Source organism: Mesocricetus auratus, unplaced genomic scaffold, assembly GCF_017639785.1.
Source record: "Mesocricetus auratus isolate SY011 unplaced genomic scaffold, BCM_Maur_2.0 Super-Scaffold_100007, whole genome shotgun sequence".
NCBI classification, from domain to species: Eukaryota; Metazoa; Chordata; class Mammalia; order Rodentia; family Cricetidae; genus Mesocricetus; species Mesocricetus auratus.
The window spans coordinates 47,903,872-47,929,815 of NW_024429191.1; the positions used below are offsets into that span (position 1 = coordinate 47,903,872).

At 45.4% G+C, this 25,944-nt stretch overlaps 1 protein-coding gene across 5 annotated transcripts in view; it reads left to right on the top strand.

The window, feature by feature from the left end:
- Window positions 1–3,375: 3,375 nt before the first annotated feature.
- Ctc1 (CST telomere replication complex component 1) overlaps window positions 3,376–25,944 on the top strand; it is a 23,418-nt gene continuing 849 nt past the window's right edge. The window contains exons 1-22 of one of the 5 annotated variants that reach the window (XM_021225759.1): window positions 3,376–3,477; window positions 3,940–4,127; window positions 8,974–9,137; window positions 10,152–10,389; window positions 10,481–10,692; window positions 11,830–11,986; window positions 16,593–16,868; window positions 16,964–17,092; window positions 18,069–18,301; window positions 18,407–18,584; window positions 18,672–18,872; window positions 20,201–20,327; window positions 21,418–21,532; window positions 21,651–21,966; window positions 22,056–22,145; window positions 22,373–22,569; window positions 23,482–23,570; window positions 23,662–23,836; window positions 24,264–24,341; window positions 25,283–25,427; window positions 25,524–25,588; window positions 25,838–25,944. The exon at window positions 25,838–25,944 is cut by the window's right edge and continues 59 nt beyond it. In XM_021225759.1, coding sequence (XP_021081418.1) covers window positions 4,116–4,127; window positions 8,974–9,137; window positions 10,152–10,389; window positions 10,481–10,692; window positions 11,830–11,986; window positions 16,593–16,868; window positions 16,964–17,092; window positions 18,069–18,301; window positions 18,407–18,584; window positions 18,672–18,872; window positions 20,201–20,327; window positions 21,418–21,532; window positions 21,651–21,966; window positions 22,056–22,145; window positions 22,373–22,569; window positions 23,482–23,570; window positions 23,662–23,836; window positions 24,264–24,341; window positions 25,283–25,427; window positions 25,524–25,588; window positions 25,838–25,944 — 3,304 coding nt within the window. In that variant the 5' untranslated portion in view covers window positions 3,376–3,477; window positions 3,940–4,115. The other 4 variants (XM_021225760.2, XM_021225757.1, XM_021225758.1 and 1 more) reach the window with 4 other exon arrangements.

Genomic DNA, 25,944 nt, shown 5'->3' on the forward strand with positions numbered 1-25,944 from the left:
TCCCAACAGGAATCAAAGATGAGTCTGCCAAAAGCCTTGCCTCCCATTTCAAACAACTTCTTAGTGGGAACTTCTTAAGTAACAACAGTTAAAGAAGTTACTTTGCAGTTACTTTTCTTCCACCCAGGACTCCCCTCACTCTCAATGTATGTTACTTAACTGCAGCAGCTCTTCCAAAGTAAACGGACATGCCTTGTGTATCTCTGCCCCTTCTGCCTGTCATCCCTCTTTCTCCTTTGGCATTTGTGCCTGCTGCTCTCCTCCTGGCCAGAATTTCTGATCCCAGAGGCTTATAGGTGACTAGGTTTTCACTTCTCTGGGAAGTGACTCGTCCCCCTGATCCAATCTGTGACCAAATTTCAATTTGGGAGGGAGTATTCCTTTGAGTTCAGTATACCTGTCCAACTGGACATTCTGGCCTGTAGGTGGCATCAGAGTAACACTCATGTTGACAAGTCACAGGGACTAGCCCATCTTTGAGTGTTTGTGTTGTGTCTCAGGTCCTTTGCAAACAAACAAGCTGTCCATCCACCCCAGGGTTGATGTACTTCAGTAGGACCAAAAATAGTCTTGGGCATTCAATTCATTCAGGTTCACCACTGGGAAAATTCTCAAAGGTTGGTCTAGCTGGATGTAATGGCACCTGGGCAACTTGGGTTACAGGAAACCTTATCTCAATAAATAAATAAATAACATTAAAGGGGGGGGATGTCTCCTAGGCCTGATCCTCAGATGCTCAAACACAAATAATTTATATTGCTTCATAAGAACAACTGGCCCTAGCTGGAGAGATGGATGACTCAGCCTTTTAGAGGGAGAGATTGCTCAGCCACCCTTAACAATTCTTAATGAAGTTGGGCATTGGTGACGCATGCCAGAGAGGCAGAGGCAGGCAGATCTTTGTGAGTTCGAGACCAGCCTGGTCTACAAGAGCTAGTTCCAGGACAGTCTCCAAAAGCCACAGAGAAACCCTGTCTCAAAAAAACCAAAACCAAAAAACAGTCCTTATTGAAGTCTGCCAATGGAGGCACAGCCTTTAATCCTAGAGAGGCAGAGGCAGGCAGATCTCTGTGAGTTTGAGGCCAGTCTAGTCTAGAAAGTGACCACTTTTGCCAGGAGGGTTACAAGTCCAACATCACTAACTCAGCAGTCAGTTTCTTCCTGTTCAGCCTGAACAAGTGGCCTCCCTTTTGCCCTTGTTCTCCTGTCCTCCTCCCTTCTTCAGCTATTTTGGAGGAAGTAACCAAGTATTATTCCCTGCTCCCCTCCCCTAAACCTTCCGAGAACTTTGGCCGTTTGGAGCCAAAACTATATTTTAAAAGTTAAAATGCAAAACTTTATCCTTTTTGTATTTTCTCTCCCTTCTGTCTTCCTGTCTATATAAGTAGGTTTTCCAAGGTCATTAATTTTAGAACTTTTGTTACCTTGATCACGCTGGAATGCAACATTTTGAGACTTTCAAACTCATTTGAAACCCAAGGGAAAGTATACAAAAGGGCCCTTTAAAAGATCTATGCCTGCCGGGCGTTGGTGGCGCAAGCCTTTAATCCCAGCACTCGGGAGGCAGAGGCAGGCGGATCTCTGTGAGTTCGAGACCAGCCTGGTCTACAAAGTGAGTTCCAGGACAGCCTCCAAAGCTACAGAGAAACCCTGTCTTGAAAAAAAAAATCTATGCCTTTAATCCCAGCACTTGGGAGGCCAACCTGGTCTACAAGAGCTAGTTCCAGGACAGCCTCCAAAGCCACAGAGAAAACCTGTCTCAAAAAAAAAAAAAAATGTTAGGCTGTCAAAGTGATACATGCTTGTAATCTCAGCCCTTGGGAAGCAGAGGCAGGAAAGTAAGGAGCTTCAGGTCACCTCTGGCCACATAGCAAGATTCAAGGACAGATAAGAGGCAATATGACCAAAGCTCTGTCTCAAAAGCAATAAAAACCTTAAAACATGTTACTGAAGGCAGTGCTAATCATTGACCTAGGTAGCTCCATTTTGTTTTTTACTGGATTTTTGTTTATTGTTTCCTTTTTTCCCCCTTATGAATCTCCTGGATCTTTCTTCCCTTCAGTTATTTTGAACTTCAGGAATAATAGGCTTCCTTGAGGAATAATTTGTAAAAAGAACAAAAGTACTCCTTAAACAACAGAGACTATCTTGGCCACAAAATCTTTTTAGTTGGGACTTATGGCCATTTGTAGTTGGGGCTTTTGCCCTAACTTCCCTTTCATCACTACAGTGTCCTGAAATGAGGAATTGTTTGTAACAAAAATGAAGTTGAATGAAGGGATACAGTAATTTGATGGTTTAATGCTTTTTTTAATGTTGCCCAGGCTGTCTTTAAACTCATGATGATATAAAGATCCTCCTGCCTCTGCCTTCTGAATGCTATGTTTACAGGCACCATTACACCTGGCTTTTCAGTTCCTTCCTTTCTTTTTATGTGTATGAATGTTACATGTATGTGTACCACACCTGTGCAGGTGCCCTTGGAGGCCAGGCAAAGGCTTTGGGTCCCCTGGAACTGGAGAGTCAGACAATCCTCTGGCTTTGCCTTTTTTTTTTTTTTTCTTTTTATATTACTAATATTCTGTATATATTTGCCCATCTTCCCCTGTCAATCTCCTTGTCTTAGAACAAGGCGGGGATTTTTGTTTTCTTCAGTGCATACACCCAGATGAATTCTGTTTACTCCACCAGTACTGACTGAGCTGTGGCTTGCCTGGCTGATTGAGTTAGGAAAAGCAAAAGCTCTCATTAACTGAGCCAGGCATTTTTCATCAAGTTCTTAAGCAACAAGCGCAGTTCTAGGCATTAGAATTAAAAACGAGTAGAATAAGACACGAGCTGGAGCTGACAGGTAAAGGAAAGAGCTGAATACATCAGTGAGTTAAGTGCACAGCACAAATATGAATGGTATCCCGTGTCTGCTTTTTTTTCCCCGTCTCACTTAATAGTTCTGGCTGGCTTGGAACTCACTGAGATTTCCCTGCCTCTGCTCCAAGAGTGCTGGCATTAAAGGTGTGCGTCACTCGGCCAGCCTGTGGCTACTTTTTGTTTTGTTTTTTGAGACAAGATTTCTCTGTGTAACAGCCTTAGCTGTCCTGGAACTCGCGCTGACGACCAGAATGGCCTCGAACTCAATAACATACGCCTGCCTGCCTGCTTCTGCCTCCCAAGCGCTGGAGTTAAAAGCCTGCGCCACCCTATCCAGCCGTAGCTACTTTTAAGATTCACGCTTCTTTGCTTGGTAAAACTAGGGAGACTGCAAGATGTTATGAGCCAGGCGGATTGTGCGCTTCTTGGGAAGGCTTCCAGGGAAAGGGGCGGGCAGGGCCTAGAGCCGGTGGAAGCTGGGAGGAACCGGGGCTGCTCCTGGACGTCACAAGCTCCCTCCCGTGATCCCTTGCGCCCAGCGTTCCCGCGTTCTTCAGAGTAGGGGTTTGGCTCCTCATGGACGCTTGCGGAGTACAGGCATCTGCCTTCGTGAGTGCCGTTTGTGTGATTCTCGTGGGTTTTTTGTTTTGTTTTTCTCACTTGTTCCGGATTTCCTTCTTTCCTGTACTCCTCCTTCCACCTACTGTCTGTGATCGCGGCCCGGGGCGCAGGAGCTTTCAGGCCGTTTGTTCCACCTCCGACTGAGCCCGGAACACTTCGCCGCCCACCCCCTCTCGAAGGCTTACGCTCTGGGAGACCAGCAGGTTGTGGGGCTGTGTGTGGCTGCAGGAGCTCCCTGACGTATGTGGATGGTGAAGGAGAAACATCCCACTCCTGGGGTTTGTGCGTGAGTTAGCTAGGCGGGAAAGCGTCAGACGGACACCGTTACCAGGCAGCAGAGACATGTTGATGAGCAAGAGTTAGAGCAGATGTCTTTTGAAAAACTAAATTACATTGGGTGGAGGTGGAGGGGTCAGAAGGAATAACGAACTGTCTTGTCTTTTTGAGCAGGTACTTTCTTAGTAGTTGTTGGTGAAGGAAACCCCACACACATCAGGCGTTCCCTCCCGGACCCGGATTAGGCACAGACCACATCCAAACACCGGTTTTCGCAGAGAGATCCCTTACCAAGTGGGAAAGAAAAATTAAAGTGACTGCTTGCGAACTCAGCAGAAAAAAAGCAGCAAATGACCTTCCAGGTGTTTTTTTGTTTTGTTTTTCGAGACAGGGTTTCTCTCTGTCCTGGAGCTAGCACTTGTAGACCAGTCTGGTCTTAAACTCAGAGATCTGTCTGCCTCTGCCTCTGCCTCCTGCGTGCTGGCACTAAAGGTGTGTGCCACCACCGCCCAGCCAAAAAACCTTTTTTTTGTGTTAGCATGTACCACAATGTACAAAATGAACAGTTCTGGGAGTACTGGTAGAGTTTCTTTCCTGCCTCTGTGTTCCCAAAGCTGAGTACGGGTCATATCTTATCAACAGCGTTTTGCCTATGGTTGGGTCATTTTTTCAGAGGCCGTTCAAGGTAGGCACTCCAGCCAGGTACAAGCCTTTAATCCTAGCATTGGGACAGGTCTAGTCTACATAGGAAGTTCCAAGGCAGCAGGGCTACATAGTGAGACTCAGTTTCAAAAAGTACAAGAAAGCTAGGCAATTGAAGCATTTGAGGGTGAAGTGTATAGTGTTACGCTTACATTATTCAAAAGGAATCTCAGAGCTTATTCAAAATACGGACCTTTGCTTCATTTGATTCAATACATATCTTTGGTTTGCCTTTCTGCCTAGAATAGACAACAGCAAAAAAGCAAAATAAAAGTTTTCCCTATGTAACTGAGGCTGGCCTGAAAACTCACTATGTAGCCCAGGCTGGCCTTGATTTCGGTATCATTGCTCAGGTATCCGTTGCTGGGATTATGGACACACCGCCCCAACCCAGTCCAGGGGTCCTTACGCTGGTTCAGTGCCCTGCTGCTGGACTGAGTTCCTCAGAATTGTGTGTGGTTTGGGGACGGGGCATATGTGCCACAGCTAATAGAGAGTTCAGAAGACAATTTTGTGGAGGTGTTTCTCTATTTTACCTTCATGTGGGTTTCAGAAATCAAACTCTGGTAACCAGGGTTGCACTTCAGTTGTCTTTACTGCTAAGCCATTTATATTATTTTGTTCTTAAGTGAGCTTCTTCAAAAGGTCTGTTTCAGCCTTTTGGTTAGCTCTGCGGGCTTAGGACTAGTTCCTCATTACCATCCATGTCCTGTCCATGGAGATCCAGGTCAAGAAACTCATACTCCTGGCCTTTTTTAACGTGGTGTGGTATGTGGGAGACAGTGTCTCTCTACTTTGCCCTAACTGTCCTGAAATTCACTCCATAGACCAGGCTGGCCTTGAACTCACAGAGATCCATCTGCTATTCCGAGTGCTGAGATTAAAGGAGAGTGACACCATACTGCCCCCCCCCCTTTAAAAAAAATCCAAATTTATCCAGGCAATGGTGGCACATGCCTTTCATTCAAGCAGAGGCAGTTGGATGTCTGTCAGTTCCAGGCCTGCCTGGTCTACCTGTCCAGTTCCAGGACAGTCAAGGCTGTTACATAGAGAAATCCTGTCTCAAAAAAAAAATATTAGATAAGTGTATAAATAAATAAAACCAAACTTGATTTCACTTTGAAACAGTGTTACTACTTTGAAAAACAAAGGTTCTCAGTGTGTCAAGCAATAGATAGGACATCAGAGAACTAGCAACCAAAACTCTGAGAAAACAGTGTACTTCTAGGCTTTGATTATGTTGATTAAGCACATCTGGATAATGGATTGGTGCACTGTCTAAAACTGAATGCAAACAGAGTGTTTGCCATAGTGAAGACAATAGGACTGTCCATAAGAATGCTGAAATAAGCCAGGTGTTGCAAGCCTTTAATCCCAGCACCAGGGAGGCAGAGGCAGGCGGATCTCTGTGAGTTCGAGGCTAGCCTGGTCTACAGAGCTAGTTCCAGGACAGTCTTCAAAAAACAATACAGAGAAACCCTGTCTCGAAAAACCAAAAAAAAAAAAAAAAAAAAAAAAAGAATGTTGAAATAAACCAGGTGGTGGACACACACTTTTTTTTTGTTTGTTTTTGTTTTATGAGACAGGGTTTCTCTGTATTGTTTTGGAGGCTGTCGGTCCAGCATGGCCTCGAACTCACAGAGATCCGCCTGCCTCTGCCTCCCGAGTGCTGGGATTAAAGGCGTGCGCCACCACCGCCCAGTGGGCGCACACTTTTAAACCCGGCAAATGCAGGCAAAAATCTCAGGTCAAGGGCAAACTGGTCTACATAGTGAGCTCAAGGACAGCCAGCACCTTTACACAGAAACCCTGTCTTGAAAAACAAACAGACAAACAAACAAACAAACAAAAAAAACCCAAAACAAGTGCTGAATGTGGTATGTTAACCAGAGATGGAGCTGTGATGGTTAAAACTAGCTGGACAGACAGAACAGGGATTAAATGGAGTGGGGTTATCGTTTATATATATTTAGTTTATAGGGACTCAAGTGTGTGCTTGAAAGAAAACAAAAATAAGAACTGGGGACTAGAGAGAGATGGCTCAATGGTTGACAGCACTGACTATCCCACGTTCAATCCCCAGAACCCACATGACAGTCACAACTGTTTGTAATCCTAGTTCCAGGGGATCTGACACCTTCACACCAATGCACATGAAATAAAATAAATTATTAAAAAATAAAATAATTAAAAATTATACTCCTGCCAGGCAGTGGTGCACACTTTAATCCCAGCACTTGGGAGGTAGAGGCAGGTGAATCTCAGTTTGAGGCCAGCCTGGTCTTTAGAAGGAGTTCAAGGACATCCAGGGCTACAGAGAGAAACCCTGTCTCAAAAAACAACATACACACTCCAAATACAGGCATGATGGTAGTTATATGCCTGTAGTCCTGAATATACACCCATCCTTTTTTTTTTTTTTTTTTTTTTTTTTGGTTTTTCGAGACAGGGTTTCTCTGTGGCTTTGAGGCTGTCCTGGAACTCTCTCTGTAGACCAGGCTGGTCTCGAACTCACAAAGATCCGCCTGTCTCTGCCTCCCGAGTGCTGGGATTAAAGGCGTGCGCCACCAACACCCGGCTCATACACCCATCCTTAACTCCAGTTCTAGGAGATGGGATGGACACCAGTCATGCATGCAGGCAAAACATCCATACATGTAAAGTAAATATATATTTTAATGTAAGTAAATAAATTACCCTTTGCATATGTTCTTTTCTATTAGACATTCACATATTAAGAGCAGTAATGTGAATTTTTTGTAGACTTAAAATTTTTTCATGCAATATATTTTGTCTCTATTCTTTTCCCTCTGTCAACTCCAAGATCCTACCCACTCAACTTCATATTCTGTCTCTCATGGAAAAAATATAAAGATACAAATCCAAATAAAAAATTCAAACCTAAAAAATAAAACAGATAAATAAAAAGCACAGTCTGTTCTGTGTTAGGCAACCAATTCAGGGCATGGGGCCTCCATAGAGTGTGTTTAGTATAGCTGGCGTCACTCCATTGGAGAAAACTGATTTTCCTCTCCCAACAGGTATCACTTGCAAACAGCTTCTTGGTTAGGTGTGGAAATTTTTGCCCACTTCTCCTTGCTGGAGTTTTATTTGGCTTGAAATTGTGCTGGTCTTGTACATGCTACCACAGTCTCTGTGAGATCATATGTGCATCAACCCCCTTTTATTTTTGTTTATTTATTTATTTTGGTTTTTTTGAGACAGGGTTTCTCTATGTAACGGCCTTAGGTATCCTGGAACTAACTATGTAGACTAGGCTGGCTTTGAATTCACAGAGATTCATCTGCCTCTGAGTGCTGGGATTAAAAGTGTGCACACCCCACCAGGCTTAAATTTGTATTTAAATAAAGGTGCCCCCCCTCCAGAAAGGGTTTCTTTGTGTAATCCTGGCTGTCCTGGAATTCACTCTGTAGACCAGGCTGGCCTTGAACACAGAGATCTGGCTGCCTCTATCTCCCTAGTGTTGGGGTTAAAGGTGTGGAGTTTTGAAAGCAATTTTTGGCATTTTACTTTTCAACTAACTGATTTAGAACCAGACGCCATGTAAGATGTGATAACCATAACTAACCGTGGGGCCACCGCCATGTAATAGACATGTACAAGGTACTGTGGAAGCTCCATGGCCAGAGTGGCAGTTGACCTGGGATGGCCAGAGAAAGGGTCACAGAGAAACTGTCCTCCTTTCTTTCTCTTTCTTTCCTCCTTTCTTTCTCTTTCTTTCCTTTCTCTTTTTCTTTTCTTTTTTTTTTTTCCTTTTTTTTTTGATGCATATGGTTATTTTGCCCACAGGAATGTCTGTGTACCATGTGCATGCAGTGTCCACAGAGGCCAGCAGAGGGCATCAGATCTGGATCTGGAGTTAGGGACATATAGTTAGTTGCTATATGGGTGCTGGGAATTGAACTTAGTCCTGCCGAGCCATCTATCCAGCCCCCAGGAATCTGTATTTCAAGTGAGCATTTTAAGAATCCGTATGTGAGCCGGGCTTTGGTGGATGCTAGCCTGGTCTGGTCTACAGAGCTAGTTCCAGGACAGCTTCCAAAACAATACAGAGAAACCCTGTTTCAAAAACCAAACCAAACAAAACAAAACAAAAAAAGAATCAGTACGTGTTTGTTAGAGGAGACAAAATCAAAGCTAAGTGGCTACCTGTTTAACTCTTGCTGGACTTAATATATGGCAAGTACTCTTCTCTATGGAATTCTGCCTTCAGGTCTAAACTTTTAAAGCTTCTTCAGGTTCTAAACATTCAATTTTTGATAATCTGGATTTGTTTATTTGTTTGAGACTGAATTTCTCTCTGTAACTGCCCTGCCTGTCCTGCAACTCACTCTGTAGACCTGTCTCTGCCTCCCGAGTGCTGGGATTAAAGGTGTGTGCAGCCATTGCCTGGAGATTTATTTTATTCTATGTCTTTATTCTCCCCAAATCCCTTGGTGGGCAGGATGGTCATGAATATGTTTTAACTAGATTCATTTCCCTCAGGAGCAAGCCTGGCTTGAGGCTGCCCGGACCTTCATCCAGGCGACCCTTTTTCCTGCTGACAAGGAGCCTGATAAACTGTTGACTCAGTCAGTAATTGATTGTGTAAAGGAAACGTGGCTGTCCCAGAGAGAGAACCAGGACTTTACACTGCCCCTCAACTACAGGTAGGGTGGGTGGGGCGTGGGGGCGGTTGAGTTTAGTGTTGAGAAGGAAGTGAGAAGAGTGTGTGGAAAAGGAGGGGGTCTAAACATACCTTCATCTGCAGAGTTTTCCTATTCTTCATTCAGCTTTTTCCCTAATGGCCTCCTAACTTGGCTTAAGCTGTGTCTATAGAGAAGGAGAGGAGGAAGAAAGAGATTAGCTGGTGTGAATATGCAGCAGTGTCCCCTGTAGCCATGTACTTACTACCCCAGACACTCATAGCGGTTCGTCCCATTGTCGTTTTGGAAGATGTAAAGAGAAAGGTTTAATGAGGTCTCCTAATAAGTCTATTCTGATATGATTCTCCCTTCCAAAATCATTACCAACCTGAAGGGAGACGCTGATCTTACAATCTCAGTATCTATTTGCATATTTTCTCAGTAGAATTGTATCAGTTTATTTGTACAACAGCATAGCTCTGTATCTTTTTAAATTAAATGTATTTTATGTATGTGGGTATTTTGCCTGCATGTATGTCTGTGCACCACATGTATGCTTGGTAACCATGAAGATCAGAAGAGGGCATCAGATGCCCTGGGACTGGAGTTACGCACAGTTGTGAACTACTGTGGGGATGCTGTCTCTGTCTCCTAAGTGCTGGGATTAAAGGTGTGAGCCACCACTGTCTGGCTGTAGACAAGTGCTCTTGACTGCTGAACCATTGCTGAACTTTTTGTGGAGTCTTTAGTGTTTTCCATGCACTCTTATTTCCTCAGGCTGCTCGCAGTCTACTTCATGTCTCTTGATCCCTTGCTATAGAGCTATTATATCACAGGCTTTCTTCCCATTTCCCTTAGAGGCATTGCTCAACCTTTAGATCCAAACCCCCTCCATAATTTCAAGGCTCTTGTTTAGTCAAACATCTCCTAGTCCTCCTAGTCCATGTTCTTCAGCCCACTTTAGGCTCTAGGTGTGTGTTAAGGTTGAGAGTATGTTAGACGTAACTGATTTGCAGAACTGCTTTCTTTACTTTCCAGCTTTGTCTCGGTTCAGAATCTCAAGACCCACCAGCGTCTCCCATGCTGCAGCTGCTTGTCCTGGAGCAGTAATGCTTACCAGGCTTGGTCCCAAGGAGCTGGGCCAGGGGGCAGTGTCCTGCCCCAGCAGCAGCTGTTACTTTTAGGGACACTAACAGACCAGTCTGGGGATCTGGAACAAGAGTGCAGGAGTGGAAGCCTGTATGTGAGTGATAACACTGGAACCCTGGACTGTGAGGTGAGTGGAAAGGGGGATCACTCCACTATGAGCAGGAGTGGTAGATTAGGTACTAAGGTCCTGGCTAACCTGTGGCTTTGATCTTTTCTAGCTTATAGATCTAGACCTTTCTTGGTTGGGCCATCTCTTCCTGTTCCCTAGTTGGAGTTACCTCCCTCCTGCCAAGAAGAATTCCTCCAGGGAAGGGCACTTGGAGCTATGGGGTACACCGGTGCCAGTACTTCCTTTGGCTGTCAGTCCTGGCCCTCTCATTCCTATCCCTGTCCTCTACCCAGAAAAGGCATCCTACTTGCTCAGATACAGGTAATTTTCCACTCTTAGGGAAGAAAGGAGCATTGTGAAGCTGGGAGGATGATGGTACTTCTGTGGAGAAAAAGATGTTTTGACATTAATATAGATGATGGATGGAGCAAGGGAATGGTGGGGTTTTGAACATTGAGAAAGCTATGAGGAAGGCTCTGAACTGGTTGAGGCTTACCTCTATATCCTAGCATTCAGACACTGAAGCAGGATGGCTATGTAGTCTACATAGTGAGTTCCAGGTCATTCTGGGCTACACTGTGAGTCCCTTCCTCAAAAAATGGAAAATAATAGGTTGGGGAGATGGCTCCGTGGTTAAGAATACTTTCTGCTCTGTCAGATGACCTGAGTTTGAGTCCTGGCATCCTCATGGTTCATAATCATCTGTATTTCCAGTTCAAGGGGATCCAGCACCGTTTTTTGGCCTTCCAGTGTGCCAGGCACGCATGTGGTACACAGGCATACATGCAGGGAAAACATTCATACATATAAAATAAGATAATTAAAAAAACAATATTCTTTTTGTATCTCTGTGTGTATACATGCATGTGTTGGTCATAGGATAACCTCAAGTGTCATTCCTCAGACAATGTCAGCCTTACTATTTTTTGAGATAGTATTTCCAATTGGCCTGTAAGTAAGTTAGGCTGGCTGACCACTTAGCTCACCTGCCTCCATTTCCCACCACAGGGATTATGCTAAAGCACTATTTTGGTTCTAGGAATAGAACTTGCATTTAGAAGTTACACAAGTGCTATCTCTCTGGTCCCCAAGAGGATTCTGTGTGTGTGTGTGTGTGTGTGTGTGTGTGTGTGTGTGTGTGTGTGTGTGTACCTCCCATTATAGCATACAATCACACAGAGTTCAGAGAACAGTTTGTGGGAGATGTTGTTCCTTCCACCATGTTGTTCCCAGGGATCAAATCCAGACCTCATCCTTGGCAAAAAGCACCTTTACCCAGAAGAGCCACCTCTGACTCCCAAGAAAATATGCCTTATCTGAGGGCAAGAAGGGTTGGAAACTTTTAGATAATAGCTTTGAATTGTGGGCATTTTACTTTGCTAGGAAATTGTTCTTTATTGTAGAAGGGAAGACTTGTATAGAGGAAAAGGAGAGAAATGAAAATGTCTCTTTTCTTAGAAAGAAGCACAAATTACAGGAGCCAAATCTGGCTGGGAAGCTGGTCCGTGTGAGTGCCCTGGTGTCAACACAGAACAAAAGGTACTTCATCGCAACACTTGGTGAATTAGCCGAAGCTGACAGCCAAGTTGGCAGCCAGGTGTCCATCATTGTGCAGGTGAGGAACAGGGTGAAGTTGGACATGTGGGAGTAGAAGGGGTGTTGGAGCAAGAGAACAACATAGGGAGAGCCACATAGTACAAGGAGTAAGCCAGACACAGTAGGACAGACAACCCTCCCATTTCTTATGTGTAGCTCCTGGATTCTTACATGTGATACTAAAGTAGGAATTGTGAGAGAAAGAAGGGTCTAAAGGCAGCCAAAGGAAGGATGATGAGAGAAACAGACAAACAGCTGAGATGATGGCTTAGTAAAGGGCTTTCTCTACTAGCATGAGTTTGATCCTAATGTAAGGAGCTGGCCACAGTAGCATGGCCTGTGATTCCAGTGTTGCTGAAGTGGGAGGAGAGGTGGGCAGAGCCCTGGAACCTGCCAGACAGCTAGCCTAGCCTTTTTGTGAAGTTCCAGGCCAACAGACACCTGCCTCAAAAGGTAGAGACTTTCTGAGAAATGGCCACCTGAGATTATGTTTGATGTCCACGTGAACGGGTCCAGGTACATCTGCCCAGTGCACCTGCACATGCTCAAGAAAGATGGATGATGGATATGGGGCTCATGTGTTTAGTCCTTACATTGGGAGGCAGAGGTAGGCAGATCACTGTAGCATGAGTTCCGTCACTAGAGCTCTTACCTCTATGAAATCCTCAGACTGAAAAGGGACCAAATTCCTGTCTCCTCCTGCCTTATTCCTCTCTCTGCCCAGCCATATCACTTCCTGTCTGTCTGTACAGACCTCTATGGTTAACTAATGACTAGCTCCATCCTCTGATCTTCAGGCAAGCTTTATTTGTTAGAGTACAAACAAGATCACTGTGAGTTCGAGGACAGCCTGATCTACATAGCAAGTTCCAGGCCAGCCAAGGGTACATAGTAAGAACTTTTTTCCAAAAAAGGAGAAGGCATAAAGAGATGGCTCAGTGGCATGGCTTGTCTTTCAGAGGACCCATGTGACACCTTAACAACAGTTTATAATTCCAGTTCCAAAGGATCCAACTTAAGCACTGCATGCAAGCAGTACACAGATGTGCATGCATGTAAAACACTCATACACACAAAATTGAAATAATTTTTTAAAAAGAATGACAGAGGTACCAGGTGGTGATTGCACATACCCTTATTCCCAGCACTCAAGAGGCAGAGGCAGGTGGATCTCTGAGTTTGAGGCCAGCCTGGTCTATAGAGTGAGTCAGGATAGCTAAGGCTACACAGAGAAGCCTTGTCTTGAAAAACTAAAGAAAGAGGCTAGAGAGACAGCTTAGTGGATAAAGTGCTTTTTGTATAAGCATGAGCACATTAGTTCAGATCCCAGCACTGTAAGGGAACTAGATATGGCAGCAAGCCTCTTTAGCTCAGTGCTATGGAGTAAAGACAGACAGAAGACAAGCTCACTGCCTGCCAGACTAGCCAGTTACTGAGCTCTGAGCTTCAGAGAGAGACTGTGTCTCAAAAAATAAGATTGAAGGGCTATAAAGAAGACTCAGCAGTTAAGAGTACTTGTTGTCCTTGCAGAGGACTTGGGTTCAGTTCCCAGCGCCCACTGGGTGGTTCACAACCATTTCTAAGTTCAGTTCCAGGGAATCCAGTGCCCTCCTCTGAACTCCACAGGCATGTGGTGCATATACATACAAGCAAAACACTTATACATGTAAGTAAATAAATCTTTTAAAAAAGTGATAGAGAAGTGATTGAAGAAGACATTCTGACATCAACCTCTGACCTCCACATGCACTTACACAGATGAGCACACCTGTCACCTGTACACATACATACATACATACACACACACACACACACACACACACACACAAAGACAAGTACTACATATTGTCTCTCATATAAGGAACTTAGATTTTATTGTTGAGATTGGCTTTGAGTGCTTGGTCTTACTGGTTTCATCTCCTGAGTGCTAGGGTTCTGACAGCCCTGTCACCCTGCCAGGTAATAGATACATAGGATATGAGAGTGAAGGGAGACCATCTGAGGAGAGGAAGTAAAAGGGAGGCTAATGAGAGAGGAGTATGAGCTATGTACTGATACACCTGAGAAAATGTCACAACAGTATTTTATATGCTTACTAAAAATACTAAATAAATGTTAAGAAGGCCACCTCAGTATCACAGACGACTGGTTCCTAAGGGATGAGTGACATGACTCACTGAGAAAAGATGCTTGTTGCCAAGCCTGAAGACATGAGTTTGATTCCAGAACTCACATGGTGGAAAGGGAAAACCAATTCCTGCAAGTTGTTCTCTGACCTCCACTGTGTTCATACATGTATGAAAAATATAAGTGCGGTGCTGGCGCACGCCTTTAGTCCCAGCACTTGGGAGGCAGAGGCAGGCGGATCTCTGTGAGTTTGAGGCCAGCCTGGTCTGCAGAATGAGCTCCAGGACAGTTAGGGTTGTTGCACAGAGAAACCCTGTCTCAAAAAAACAACAACAACAAAAAGTAAAAGTCAGGCATGGTGTCTAAGCCTCAGGAAGTAAAACTAGGAGGATTAGGGGCTCAAGGCCCAGCCTCAGCTACAAAGCAAGTTTGAGACCTTTGTAAACAGCAACAAAACCATAGTCCAACAAAATAATGCTTGGAAGCCAGATGTGGTTGCTCGTATTTGTAATACAGTACTTGGGGGACGGATGCAGGAATACTGTCATGAGTTTGTCTCAAAACCAAAACAGTAACTTATTAAAACCAACCAACCAACCAACAAACAGAAACCATCTAGGACCTACAGTAAGACTAGAGTCTACCTGAAGCACTCACCCTGCTTTGCAGTTTGAAGAAATTTAAGTGCAATTCAGAAATTTCTCTCTGGACACATAGTAGCATATGAATGAACCGACTTTGCCTGTCATTAGAAGTTTTTCTTTTTTTTTTTTTTTCTTTTTCTTTTTTGGTTTTTTGAGACAGGGTTTCTCTGTATTGTTTTGGAGGCTGTCCTGGAACTCGCTTTGTAGACCAGGATGGCCTCAAACTCACAGAGATCCTGCTGCCTCTGCCTCCCGAGTGCTGGGATTAAAGGCATGTGCCACCAATGCCTGGCCTAGAAGTTTTTCTAATTGTCTAAGTGTTATAAATATTGCAATATTATAAGTGAAAAATGCCAGGCAACAAGCAATGTAATGTAGTATTACAGATAGTGAAGTTGCATATGGATGCTGTAGTCTGCAGGTTCTGTAACAGACTCACTAGAGTTTACTTTGTGGGGCATAATGCCATGAGGTAGTTAAACCTGAGTCAGGTCTTCTGTAGTATAGACAGTTGTTGATCCAAATTAATTAATGTGCTCGCTCCAGGTTTGAATCTAGGGCTTTGTGCTTAGGAGGCAAGTGTTCTACCACTGAGCTGCCTCTTTTTATTTATTTATTTAAAAAATTTTAAGACAGAGTCCAAGTTGCACAGTATGGTCTTGAGCTCATCTTGTGGCCCAGGTGGGCCTTGAATTTAGGTTCAAGATTGAGTATCCCTATCTGAAATCTGACATGCTCAAGTATCTGAAACTGAATGAAGACATGACACCAACTAGCTACATATAATAGACTGAAGTTAAAACGCAGATATACTAAAAATACTGTGCAGGATTACTGCCTCCGTGCTCTGTGTATAAAGTGTATAGGAAACAAATGCATTTCATGTTTAGAATTGGTTCCATCTACAAAGCATCTTATATATGCAGAGTATCTAGAATCTCAAAAAAAAATCTGGAGTATTTGTGGTTGTATTTCAGACAAGAGATACCAGTCTCAGGACTGAAGAAATGGTTCAGGGTTAAGAACACATATTACTCTTGAAGAGTATGTGAGTTCTGTTCATAGCACCTGCATTAGGTGTATCACACTCACCTGTAACTCCAGCTCCAGGAGGAGATGATGCCTCTATCCTCTATGAGAATAATTTGATAATTTTTTTTAATAGATCAGTCTGTCTACCTTGGTCATTCCACTTCATCCTTACTTTCTTTCCAGCCTTATAAGGGCTGAACTTGTAGCTCAGTGATAGAATGCCTGCCTGGGTTTGATTCCAGTATGATAAAAGAAAAATAAAAGGAAGAAGTTATTAAATGTGTATATTTTTGATACATGATCATTTGTGGCTCTGCATTATTACTTAAGGTTTTTTTTTGTCTTCTCAATGATTTGAAACATATTAAAGAGGAATTACTAATTTGTTATTTAGCATCTCAATACTAGAGTCATATACTCAGCTCATATTAATGAAATAAATGTTTGACTTGTGTGCTCTGATATATTGAAAAGAACAAAATTTTCTTGATGGAATTTTTATCAATTTTGAAGGAAATTTTAGGGATGGTTTGTATCTTTATGAGAGGGTTAAGAAATATGCGGCATTTCCTGTTACTGTGGAGAAATCCTTAAAGTATTAAGAGTTCAACACTAATCTTAGCTACATAGTAAGTTTGAGGCCAGCCTGGGCTGTCTGAAACAAAACAACAAAAACCCAACCAAATAAATAAGCAGATGATGAAAAGATAAGAGGAGAATCAAGGCCTTTGGAACCAAACTGTGATGGGAAGGGACTCTGGCAGAAGAGCAGCATTGGGGGCAGGTTGTCTCATGCATAATGCTACTTCCCTCCTAAGCCAGATTCCTGCTCAGATGATGTGGCACCGAGTCCTTCGGCCTGGTAGGGCCTATGTGCTGACAAAATTGCGAGTAACCAAGATCCGAGGTCATCATTACTACATTTGGACAACCATTCCATCTTCAGATCTGATACCACTGAGACCAGGGCATGTGCGGGAGCTGGAACTGGATATATCCTTGGAAGCTGACCTTACACCACTTCCCCAACCCACGAACTCTGAAGACAGTAGGGGCCAAGAAGGTCTTGTCCGGAGTTCCAAAGTCTTACATTATTTGGTGAGTTAAAGGAACTGGTCCTAGAGATTGCAGCATAGGAAACATGAGCCTCCGCAGAAGGAAATAGTGGCCAACTGGACCTCTGTGCTCTGCAGGGAACAGTAACTGATGTGTTGAATGAGTCTGCTGGCCTCTACGTGCTAGACGGGCAGCTGATTCTCTGCCTCGCATATCAGCAGATCCATGGCCTCAGGCGGGTGATTCGACCAGGGGTCCGTCTGGAGGTATGTCAGATATCAGACCCACAGATCATGGGAACTGAACCTGAGAGAATGAGGGTTGTTTTCTTTGTTTGTAGCTTTGGAGCCTGTCCTGGAACTCGCTCTGTAGACCAGGCTGACATCAAACTCATAGATCCACCTGTCTTTGCCTCCCAAGCATCCACCACCACCACTCAGTGAGAATGAGTTTTGATAGAAAATGAGACAGGCAGCATTGGGGGACATGAGCTTCTCTTGGAACGCAGGGTGTGGAAACAGTAGTCACCTCTGCATGAGGTTAAGTTGGGGTCTTACCTCCACTCTTGTTGTAATTTTTTGCTTGTTTGCTTTAGATTTTCTTTTAGTTTTCCATTGTGTGTATTTGTATGTGTGGGGGTGGGGGTGTACTTGTGCATGAATACAGTTTCCTGCATAGGCCAGGAAAGGCTATCAAATCCCCTGGAGTGGAAGTTTAGGTGCCTTTGAGTCACCCACAGTGAGCGTTAGGAAGTGAACTTGGGTCCTGTGTGAGAGACTAGTACTTTTAACTGCTGAGCCATCTCTCTAGCTCTTGGGTAGTTTTATGTCTTGTTTGTTTTGAGTCAGGGTCTCACTATGTTGCCCTGACTGGTCTGAAACTTACTGTGTAAAACAAGCTAGCCTGAACTTCACAAAGGTCGTCTTACCTCTGCTCTAGAGCTCTGGGAATACAGTCACGTGCAGCCTGGTTGTCCTGGCACTCACTCTGTAGACCAGGCTGGCCTCAAACTCACAGAGATCCACCTCTTCTGCCTCCCGAGTGCTGGGATTAAAGGTGGTGTGCCACCACCACCCAGCATCAAGTCCTTTATTTAGGTTTCAGTAGCTCAAGCTGGCCTCAAGGTTCTGTGTAGCCAACGATGGTCCTTTATCTTCTAGTCTTCCTGCCTCTTGCCTCTGCCTCCAAGTGCTGGGGTTCACAGATGTACGCCACATACTGTTCATTTCTGTTTGCCTGCAGCTCCGAGACGTTCATCTGCTGCAGTCAGTGGGTGGAGGGACAACAAGACCCGTTCTAGCACTTTGTCTCCATGGCACCGTTCTTCTTCAAAGCTTTTCTTGTCTTCAGCCTGAGACTTTGCCATCCTACACAGTTCATGGTGCCTCCTTGTATGAGCAACTCGTGTGGGAATGTCAGCTAGGACTTCCCTTATACTTATGGGTTACGAAGATGCTGAAGGAACTGGCCCTCAAGTGAGGAGGATGGAGTGGTCTGGGGTGGAGAGGGGAGTAGGAGGAAACATGATCCTGGAAGGGACAGATCTTAGGGAAATGACTGTCCTTCTCTCCCTGGCCAAGGCTGTGTCCCTTTGTGTTGAGATATCACCAGTTCCTGAAGCACTCCTCTCCTGGGAACCCCAGCTTGGCACTGCAGCTCCTGGCTCCCTCCTGGGATGTTCTCATTTCACCTGTCAGCCCCATCCGGCACGCACACAGTGAGATCCTGGAAGAGCCACATAACTGTCCCCACCAGAAAGTATGAGAATGTGGGGGAAGATTGGCAACACATACTTGAGGACCCCTGGCACAGGGTGCATGCTCTGATTACTACTTCTCCCAACAGTATTCTCAGCTGCAGACCCCCTACTCTTTCCCTACTTTACTCGTCCTGGCAAAGGAAGGGGAGCACAGGGCTTGGGCTACCTTTGACCCAAAGGCCCTTCTGCCTCTCCCAGAAGCTGCCCACATGACCAGCTGCCAACTGAATCGCCACCTAGCCTGGTCCTGGCTCTGCCTGCCATCCTGTGTATTCCAGCCAGCTCAGGTAAGGGAATTCTAGAAGGCTCAGGACTGCTTTTTGTGCCTTCATTGCTACTTCTTGTGGCAATGTTCAACTCACTTGTTATTTTTTTTGGTTTTGTCATTTGACTGTGCAAGAACAGTGTCTGTTCCTGCCCCTTACTTATTTTTCCTTTTTATAGCAGCTCGGAAGACTGGAAACAAATGGCAGCTTGGGTTAGGTGTGGTGCTGCACACCTTTAATCCTAGTGCTTCGGAGGGGAGAGATCAGTGGATGAGTTAGACCAGCCTGGACTACATAGTGAGACCCTGTCTCAAACAACAGACAAAAACCCTCAGGCTACATAGGTTGCACAGTTTCAAGCTAGCTAGAGTTACACAGTGAGACCCTGCTTCAAAAACAAAAACAGGCCAGGCGTTGGTGGCGCACGTCTTTAATCCAGCACTCGGGAGGCAGAGGCAGCAGGATCTCTGTGAGTTTGAGGCCAGCCTGGTCTACAGAGCCAGTTCCAGGACAGCCTCCAAAACAATACAGAGAAACCCTGTCTCAAAAAACCAAAAAAACAAGAACAGTCAGGATAAAGACTCTTGGTGTCAAGAGTGAGTTTGATCCCCAGAATCTTCATGGTGAAGGAAGACAACTGACTTCTTCAAGTTGTCCTCTGATCTCCACATAAGTGAAATGACACCCCCAAATAAATGTAATAAAACAAGCCCCTAAAACTATAGCTTGGAATATAGAATTCTTATGGGTTTTGCTTTGCTTTGTTTTTGTCACTGCTCCCCCCTCCGGCAGTCTTGCTGTATAGCCCAAACAGGCCTCAAACTTCTGGCAGTTTTCCTACCCCAGCTTCCTGATTATTGGGACTATAAGCATGTACTACCATGTTCAATTGTGCAAGTTAGTTCTTACTCCTACATATATGAGTGCTTGTCTTTGTTACTGCTAATGTTTAAAAGAACATATGACACGTGGTAGATGCTCAATGAAATTACATATATATTTATTTATTTATTTTGGTTTTTCGAGACAGGGTTTCTCTGTGGCTTTGGAGGCTGTCCTGGAACTAGGTCTTGTAGACCAGGCTGGTCTCGAACTCACGGAGATCCGAATGCCTCTGCCTCCTGAGTGCTGGGATTAAAGGCGTGCACCACCACTTCCTGGCTTATATTTTATTTTTACTTTGAGACAGGATCTCGCTGTGAACCCTGACTGTCCTGGAACTCATAATATGGACCAAGACAACCTTAAACTTAGAACAGTCCCTCTGCCTTCCGAGTACTGGGCTTAACTTACTTCCAGCCCTGTGTTTCTTTAATAATTGTTTAATAGCTGGGCCTTTTTTCCTGCAGGTTCTCCTTGGGGTGCTGGTGGCTTCATCTCATAAAGGTTGTCTGCAGCTGCGGGACCAGAGTGCTTCATTGCCCTGCATGCCCTTGTCTGAGACTTCGCAGCCCCTCACTGACCCAAAGCTCATAGGTGTGAAGTTGAGACGGAAAGTTGGTGGTGGGGTGGAGTTTTGGGGTTATAAGGAGCCAGGAGGAGGCATCTGTTGAGGTTTGTTACTGATGTGGAGGAGTTTGAGAGGCTGGGATTGACGGAGAGAGGAGGGGCCAGAGCTATATTCTCAGCATCCATCTCTCCTACATAGCTCCTAAACATGCACCTTCCTGTTTCCTACATTCATAATTTGGAAGAACACTGATCTTATTTGACTTGTTGGGATTCATAAAGAGGAACTTGGCATGGTGGCACTTGCTTTTAATCTCAGCAGAGGCAGATGAATCTCTGAGTTCAAAGTCAGCCTGACCTACATAGCAAGTTCCCGGACAGCCAGAGCTATGTAACAGAAACTATCTTTAAAAAAATAAACAGATGGGGCTGGAGAGATGGCTCGGAGGTTAAGAGCACTGACTGTTCTTCCAGAGGTCCTGAGTTCAATTCCCAGCAACCACATCCTCACAGGCCTCTCAGCTGTGTCTGGCCTAATGGGAACAATTCTCTTTACCTGGCTCTGGAAGCTGTACGGCTTGGTCACCACGGGGATCATTTCCAGTTGGCTCCATGTAGGTAGCCTAACACTCTGTGTATTTTCCATCTTCACTCTGGGAAGTCCTTTTGATATGGCTACCTTCTCCCTCCCATTAAGCAAGAATTCCTCTTCAAATCATGAAATGCTAAAAGATGACCAGGTTCATGTTTACACCTTTGGAAGAAACCTCAACCAACCCATCTTCTCCGACCGCTCTCCTATCCACTGGACCAATATCTGGTGCCCTCTCCTGGCTTGCAGACATACATAGAAGCAGGATGTTGTATTCATAATAAATAAATAAAGGGAAACCCTAGAGGGGAAAACTTGTTAGATTCAGAAAAGGGCATGTTTGAGATTTGGGGAAAGAATAGCAAAGGCCTTTTAGCACCTGGAGCCAGGGGTGGGATTGTACATGCATGTGGAATGGTTTCTGCTTACGGTAGTTGATGATCAGAAGAGGGCATTGGCTCAGGGTTGGGATGGACACAGACCTGCTGGATGCTCTTGCTAAGATAGAAAACATTCTTCATCTAGGCTGCCTGGTGCGGGTGGAGAAGTTCCGGCTGGTCGTAGAGAGAGAAGTCGGGAGCAGCTTCCCTTCCTGGAAGGAGCTGGACATGCAAGGCTTCATCCAGAAGAAGAAGGCCAGGTCTGTCCTGGAGTGGTGCATGTTCTCCTGGGTCTGAGGGAAGTTTCCTTGGTGTGTTGGGACTTGGGGTCCAAATCACTCAGTCCGTGCATCGCAGAAGATCTGTCTCTTCCAACAGAGTCTATGTCCAGTTCTTCCTGGCTGACGCACTGATCCTGCCTGTGCCCAGAGCCACCTTTGATTCCGAGTCACCTCAGACAGACCCTTCCTGCCCAGAGGGACCCCATGTTGAACAGAGCCGGCTATTCTTGGTGTCCCACAAGGAGGCCCTCATGAAACGTAATTTTTGTGTCCTTCCGGGAGCCAGCTCACAGCCTCCAAAGCCCACCCTGAGTTTTTGCGTGTCAGGAACTTGGCTTTGTGGCACTCAGAGGAAGGAGAGGTCTAGATGGGGCCCACCTGAGTCTCTAGGAGTTGAGAACAGGGATCAGAAGGTAAGCTGGGACTCCAGGTACCTAGGGCCCGGCCTTGCATGCCCTAGGCTCCACACTGGGGTTCAGTACCGTGCTGTCCTTCCTCGCAGGTCTCCCTCATCTTCCTTGGCCCTTCAGTTCGATGGTTTCCATTCTTGTACCCAAACCAAGTCTACCGCCTTGTGGCTCCTGGCCCCTCAGTGAGTGCTTTTTTCTCTTATCAGAAAGCTGGTTGGGCTGGAGTCTGGAGCAGGCATGCCAGTGTGGGTCCTCTAGGTCTCCTGGAAGAGGCTGAATTTAGAGGGACGGAGTCATTGTTGGGGTCCCTTCCTTCACCGGGTTCCAGGAAGAGATCAGCATTGGAGGACTTAGGCAACTTTTTTCTGGCCTAGGCACATGCAGAGGCCAATGTCTTCATGTTTCCTAGCAGACGCCAATGTTGTTTGAGATGGAGGGTTCATCTGGCACATCTCAGCGTCCTCTGGAACTAGCTGGCACACAGTCCTGCCTCACTGTCCAAAAGGAGTGGACCCTGGAACTTGGGAGCCCTCAGGACATACCTAATGTACTGGATACCTCCAAAGCACTGCCTGAGTCCTCGCTGACCCACCTGCTTAGTGACAAGTAAATGTCCTGTATTACGTCTGGTTCTTTGGGCCATGCTCTCTTCTGTGCTGGCTGAGTCAACAGTCTGTCCTTGCTCTACACATTTCTTCAATGTGGTGGTTTAGCCTGTAGAGGGATGATGTCACTATGAAGGAGGTTCTATTTCAGGCTGCCTCTTGTGGAATTTCACTTTCCCGTGTGCCGCAGCCACCCCCATCTCTCCCCACATTTTGTTTGTTGGTCTTTGAGACAGGATCTCATAAAGCCAGACTTGAAGTTACTGTGTAACTGAAGATGCCCTTTGATTCCTGCCTCTACCTCCTAAATGTTGTACACATTCCACCCAGTCCAGCAAATGTTCTTACAGTTAAGGAAAAGCTTTAGCAATCAAAGGGAACAGAGGCATAAGAAAATACGAGAAAGAAGATAGAAATGTAGAGAAGGACCTTGGTTTAGTGTGGCATATAGTTGGTCGATGAATGCAGGAACATGATTATTTCATAGAAGCCTTCGTAGGTAACGATAGATGCAAAAAGCTGTTTTCCTGTGTGATGAAAAATCCTACTAGATTAGTTTTAAGAAGGATATTTTCTTTTTTGAGACAGGGTTTCTCTGTGGCTTTGGAGGCTGTCCTGGAACTTACTCTTGTAAACCAGGTTGATCGCAAACTCACAGAGATCCACCTGCCTCTGCCTCCCTGGTGCTGGGATTAAAGGCGTGCGCCAACATTGCCTGGCAGATTTCTTTTTTATTTTAGAGCTAGGTAGGCTTTGAATCTCTGTTACACACTTATTTTCTCAAAAGCCCTTTTAGCTCAAGACTTTCTAGGCCCTTGTATGTGGTGCTTTAGCAGATCAGACAGCTCCCTTTTTGTCTTATGAGCTGATCTCTTGGTTGTGTGTTTCCTCATGTATTTGTTACTCTTTTCAGACTCCCCAATTCCTTGGTGTCTTTCTCTGCTGAAATTTTGTCACGGATGCTATGTGAACCACCTCTGTCCCTTTGCCGGATAAAGCCTGGTAATGTTGTCACTGGGGGAAAGTTCGAATTAGAGCTATGGGACCCTGTAGTCATGACTGATCCACTAGCCACCCTTCCCTCTATCTGTAGAGAATGCCGGGGCTGTTAAAACGGGCGTGAAGCTAACAGTAGCTCTAGAAATCGATGACTGTGAATATCCCCCTCACCTGGACATATACATCGAAGATCCACACTTGCCTCCCCAAATAGGACTCCTTCCAGGAGCCCGAGTCCACTTTAGCCAGCTGGAGAAAAAGATTTCCAGGTGAAGACCTGTGCTGTATGGCCATACCTTCTTTGCTTACTGATGTCCTGTTGTTAAACACCTCTTCCCCCACACCTGTCTGTGCCACAAGGACACCTTTTCTTTGCTATTACTATTTGGTTTTGTTTTAAGACGGGGTCTCATTATGTAGTCCTGACTATTCTGCAACTTCCTGTGTAGCCCAGGCTCAAACTTAACCTGCCATCCTTCTGCCACTGCCTCTGTCTCCCAAATCCTGGGAATACTGTGCTCCACTTTGCTGTAACTTTGGTTGTTGGTTTGCTATCTTCTTCTGTTCTCTGCTTTGGTAGAGCTGAGGATATGTTCCTGGGAATAAGAGAGTTAGGCAAGCCTGTGAGCCATCACCTCAGCTCAGCTCCTGCCCAGCCTGCTTGCTCTCTCCTCCTCACGGTTCTTTTACCTGCAGATCCAACATCGTTTACTGTTGTTTCCGGCCGACCACCTCCGTGCAGGTCCTGAGCTTCCCCCCAGAGACCAAAGCCAGGTCAGTGTTCAGACTCTGAACTCTAAATGCCCTGCTTCTCCTGACTCCTCTCCTGGGTCTGCTCCCAAGGGTTTGCCACTGTAGTCTTCTAGCCCTCTCTGATGAGGGTAGACATTTTTTGTTTGTTTGTTTGCTGTTTGTTAGTTTTCAAGATGGTTTCTCTGTGTAGCCCTGGCTGTCCTGAAACTTACTCTAAACCAGGCTGGCCTTGAACTCACAGAGATCCTCCTGGCTTTGCCTCCTCACTGCTGGGATTAAAGGCATGCTCCTCCACTGCCCAGTTTAGTATTTTTTTTGAGTCAGTAGAATTTCATATGCTCCAAATAGAAAAAAATCCCCAATGCCTATCAGTTTACCCAGAAAATCTTGAGGTTCTAAGTTCTCTAAGGCTATTCCATCTGACTTTCTTAATTAATGTCTTGGTAATTGAACCTGAGAAAGCATTGATGACTCTTAGAGATCAGGAACCAGAGCGTGGAAAGGGCTTCCAGAAGTGCTTAGAACTCACTTACTGCTGTCCCTGTCTGCATCCTTATGCTTATTAAGGGCAATTAGGCTTACCTTATTTGGAAAAGTCTCTTTCTTGATTTAGGCTATTTGAGATGGTTTCACTATGTTGCCCATCTAGCCTTGATTTTTTTTTTTTTGACAGACTCTCACTGTGTAGCCTTGACTGGCCTGCAACTCATAAAGATCATCCTGCCTCTGCTTCCCAAGTGCTGGGATTAAAGGTGTGTGCCTCCATGCCTGGGTAACCTTGAACTTTCGCTGGAGTTAAATCCCTATGCTGGGGTTGTAGGTGTGAGTTACTGTGCCCAGTTTCTATGCTGGGGTTGTAGGCACAAATTCCTGTGCCCAGCTTTTTGGCTGGGCTTGCAGGTACGAGTTACTGTGCCAGCTTCCTTACCTGGTTTATGACTCCTTCCTCTCTCTCTCCTTAGGGCTCCTCTGCCCCACATCTACCTGGCTGAACTTCTCCAAAGTGGCCAGGTGCCATTCCAGGCCACTACCTCTTGCCATATTGTTTTTGTCTTGAGCCTTCAGATCCTGTGGGTGTGTGCTCATTGCACCAGCGTCTCTCCCCAGGTATTGGGAGAGGACAGGCTGAGCTGGGTGACAAGTGTCAGAGTGGAGTCATTGGAGCAAGAGGACTTTTCCAACTGTTCTGTTTGTTTATCCCAGGGGAGGTGTAGTCGTCAGGACCACAATTGTCCAGCTCAGACGGCCATAAGCCAGGCCAGTGTCAGGTGGGTACCGTGTGGTTACTTCCTAGTTCCACAGCCTGGGATGTTTGCAGTAGCATGTTTTTTGTTTTATGGAAATTGCTGTAAGTTTTGAGGCCAGCCTGAACTACCTGGGCTATAGCAAGACCCAGTCTCATCCTCCAGCCCTGATATATATATATATATTGAATGAAGGTACAGGGAGCTAAATAATGGGATCTGAGGATTGTCCGTGTGGGTGCGCTCTAGGAGTTTTGCTCCCCACTTTCCTAGGCTCTTGGTAGAAGACGGCACAGCGGAAGCCACAGTGACCTGTAGGAATCATCACGTGGCAGCAGTGCTAGGGTTGAGTCCTAGCCAGTGGACCTCGGTCCTGGAGC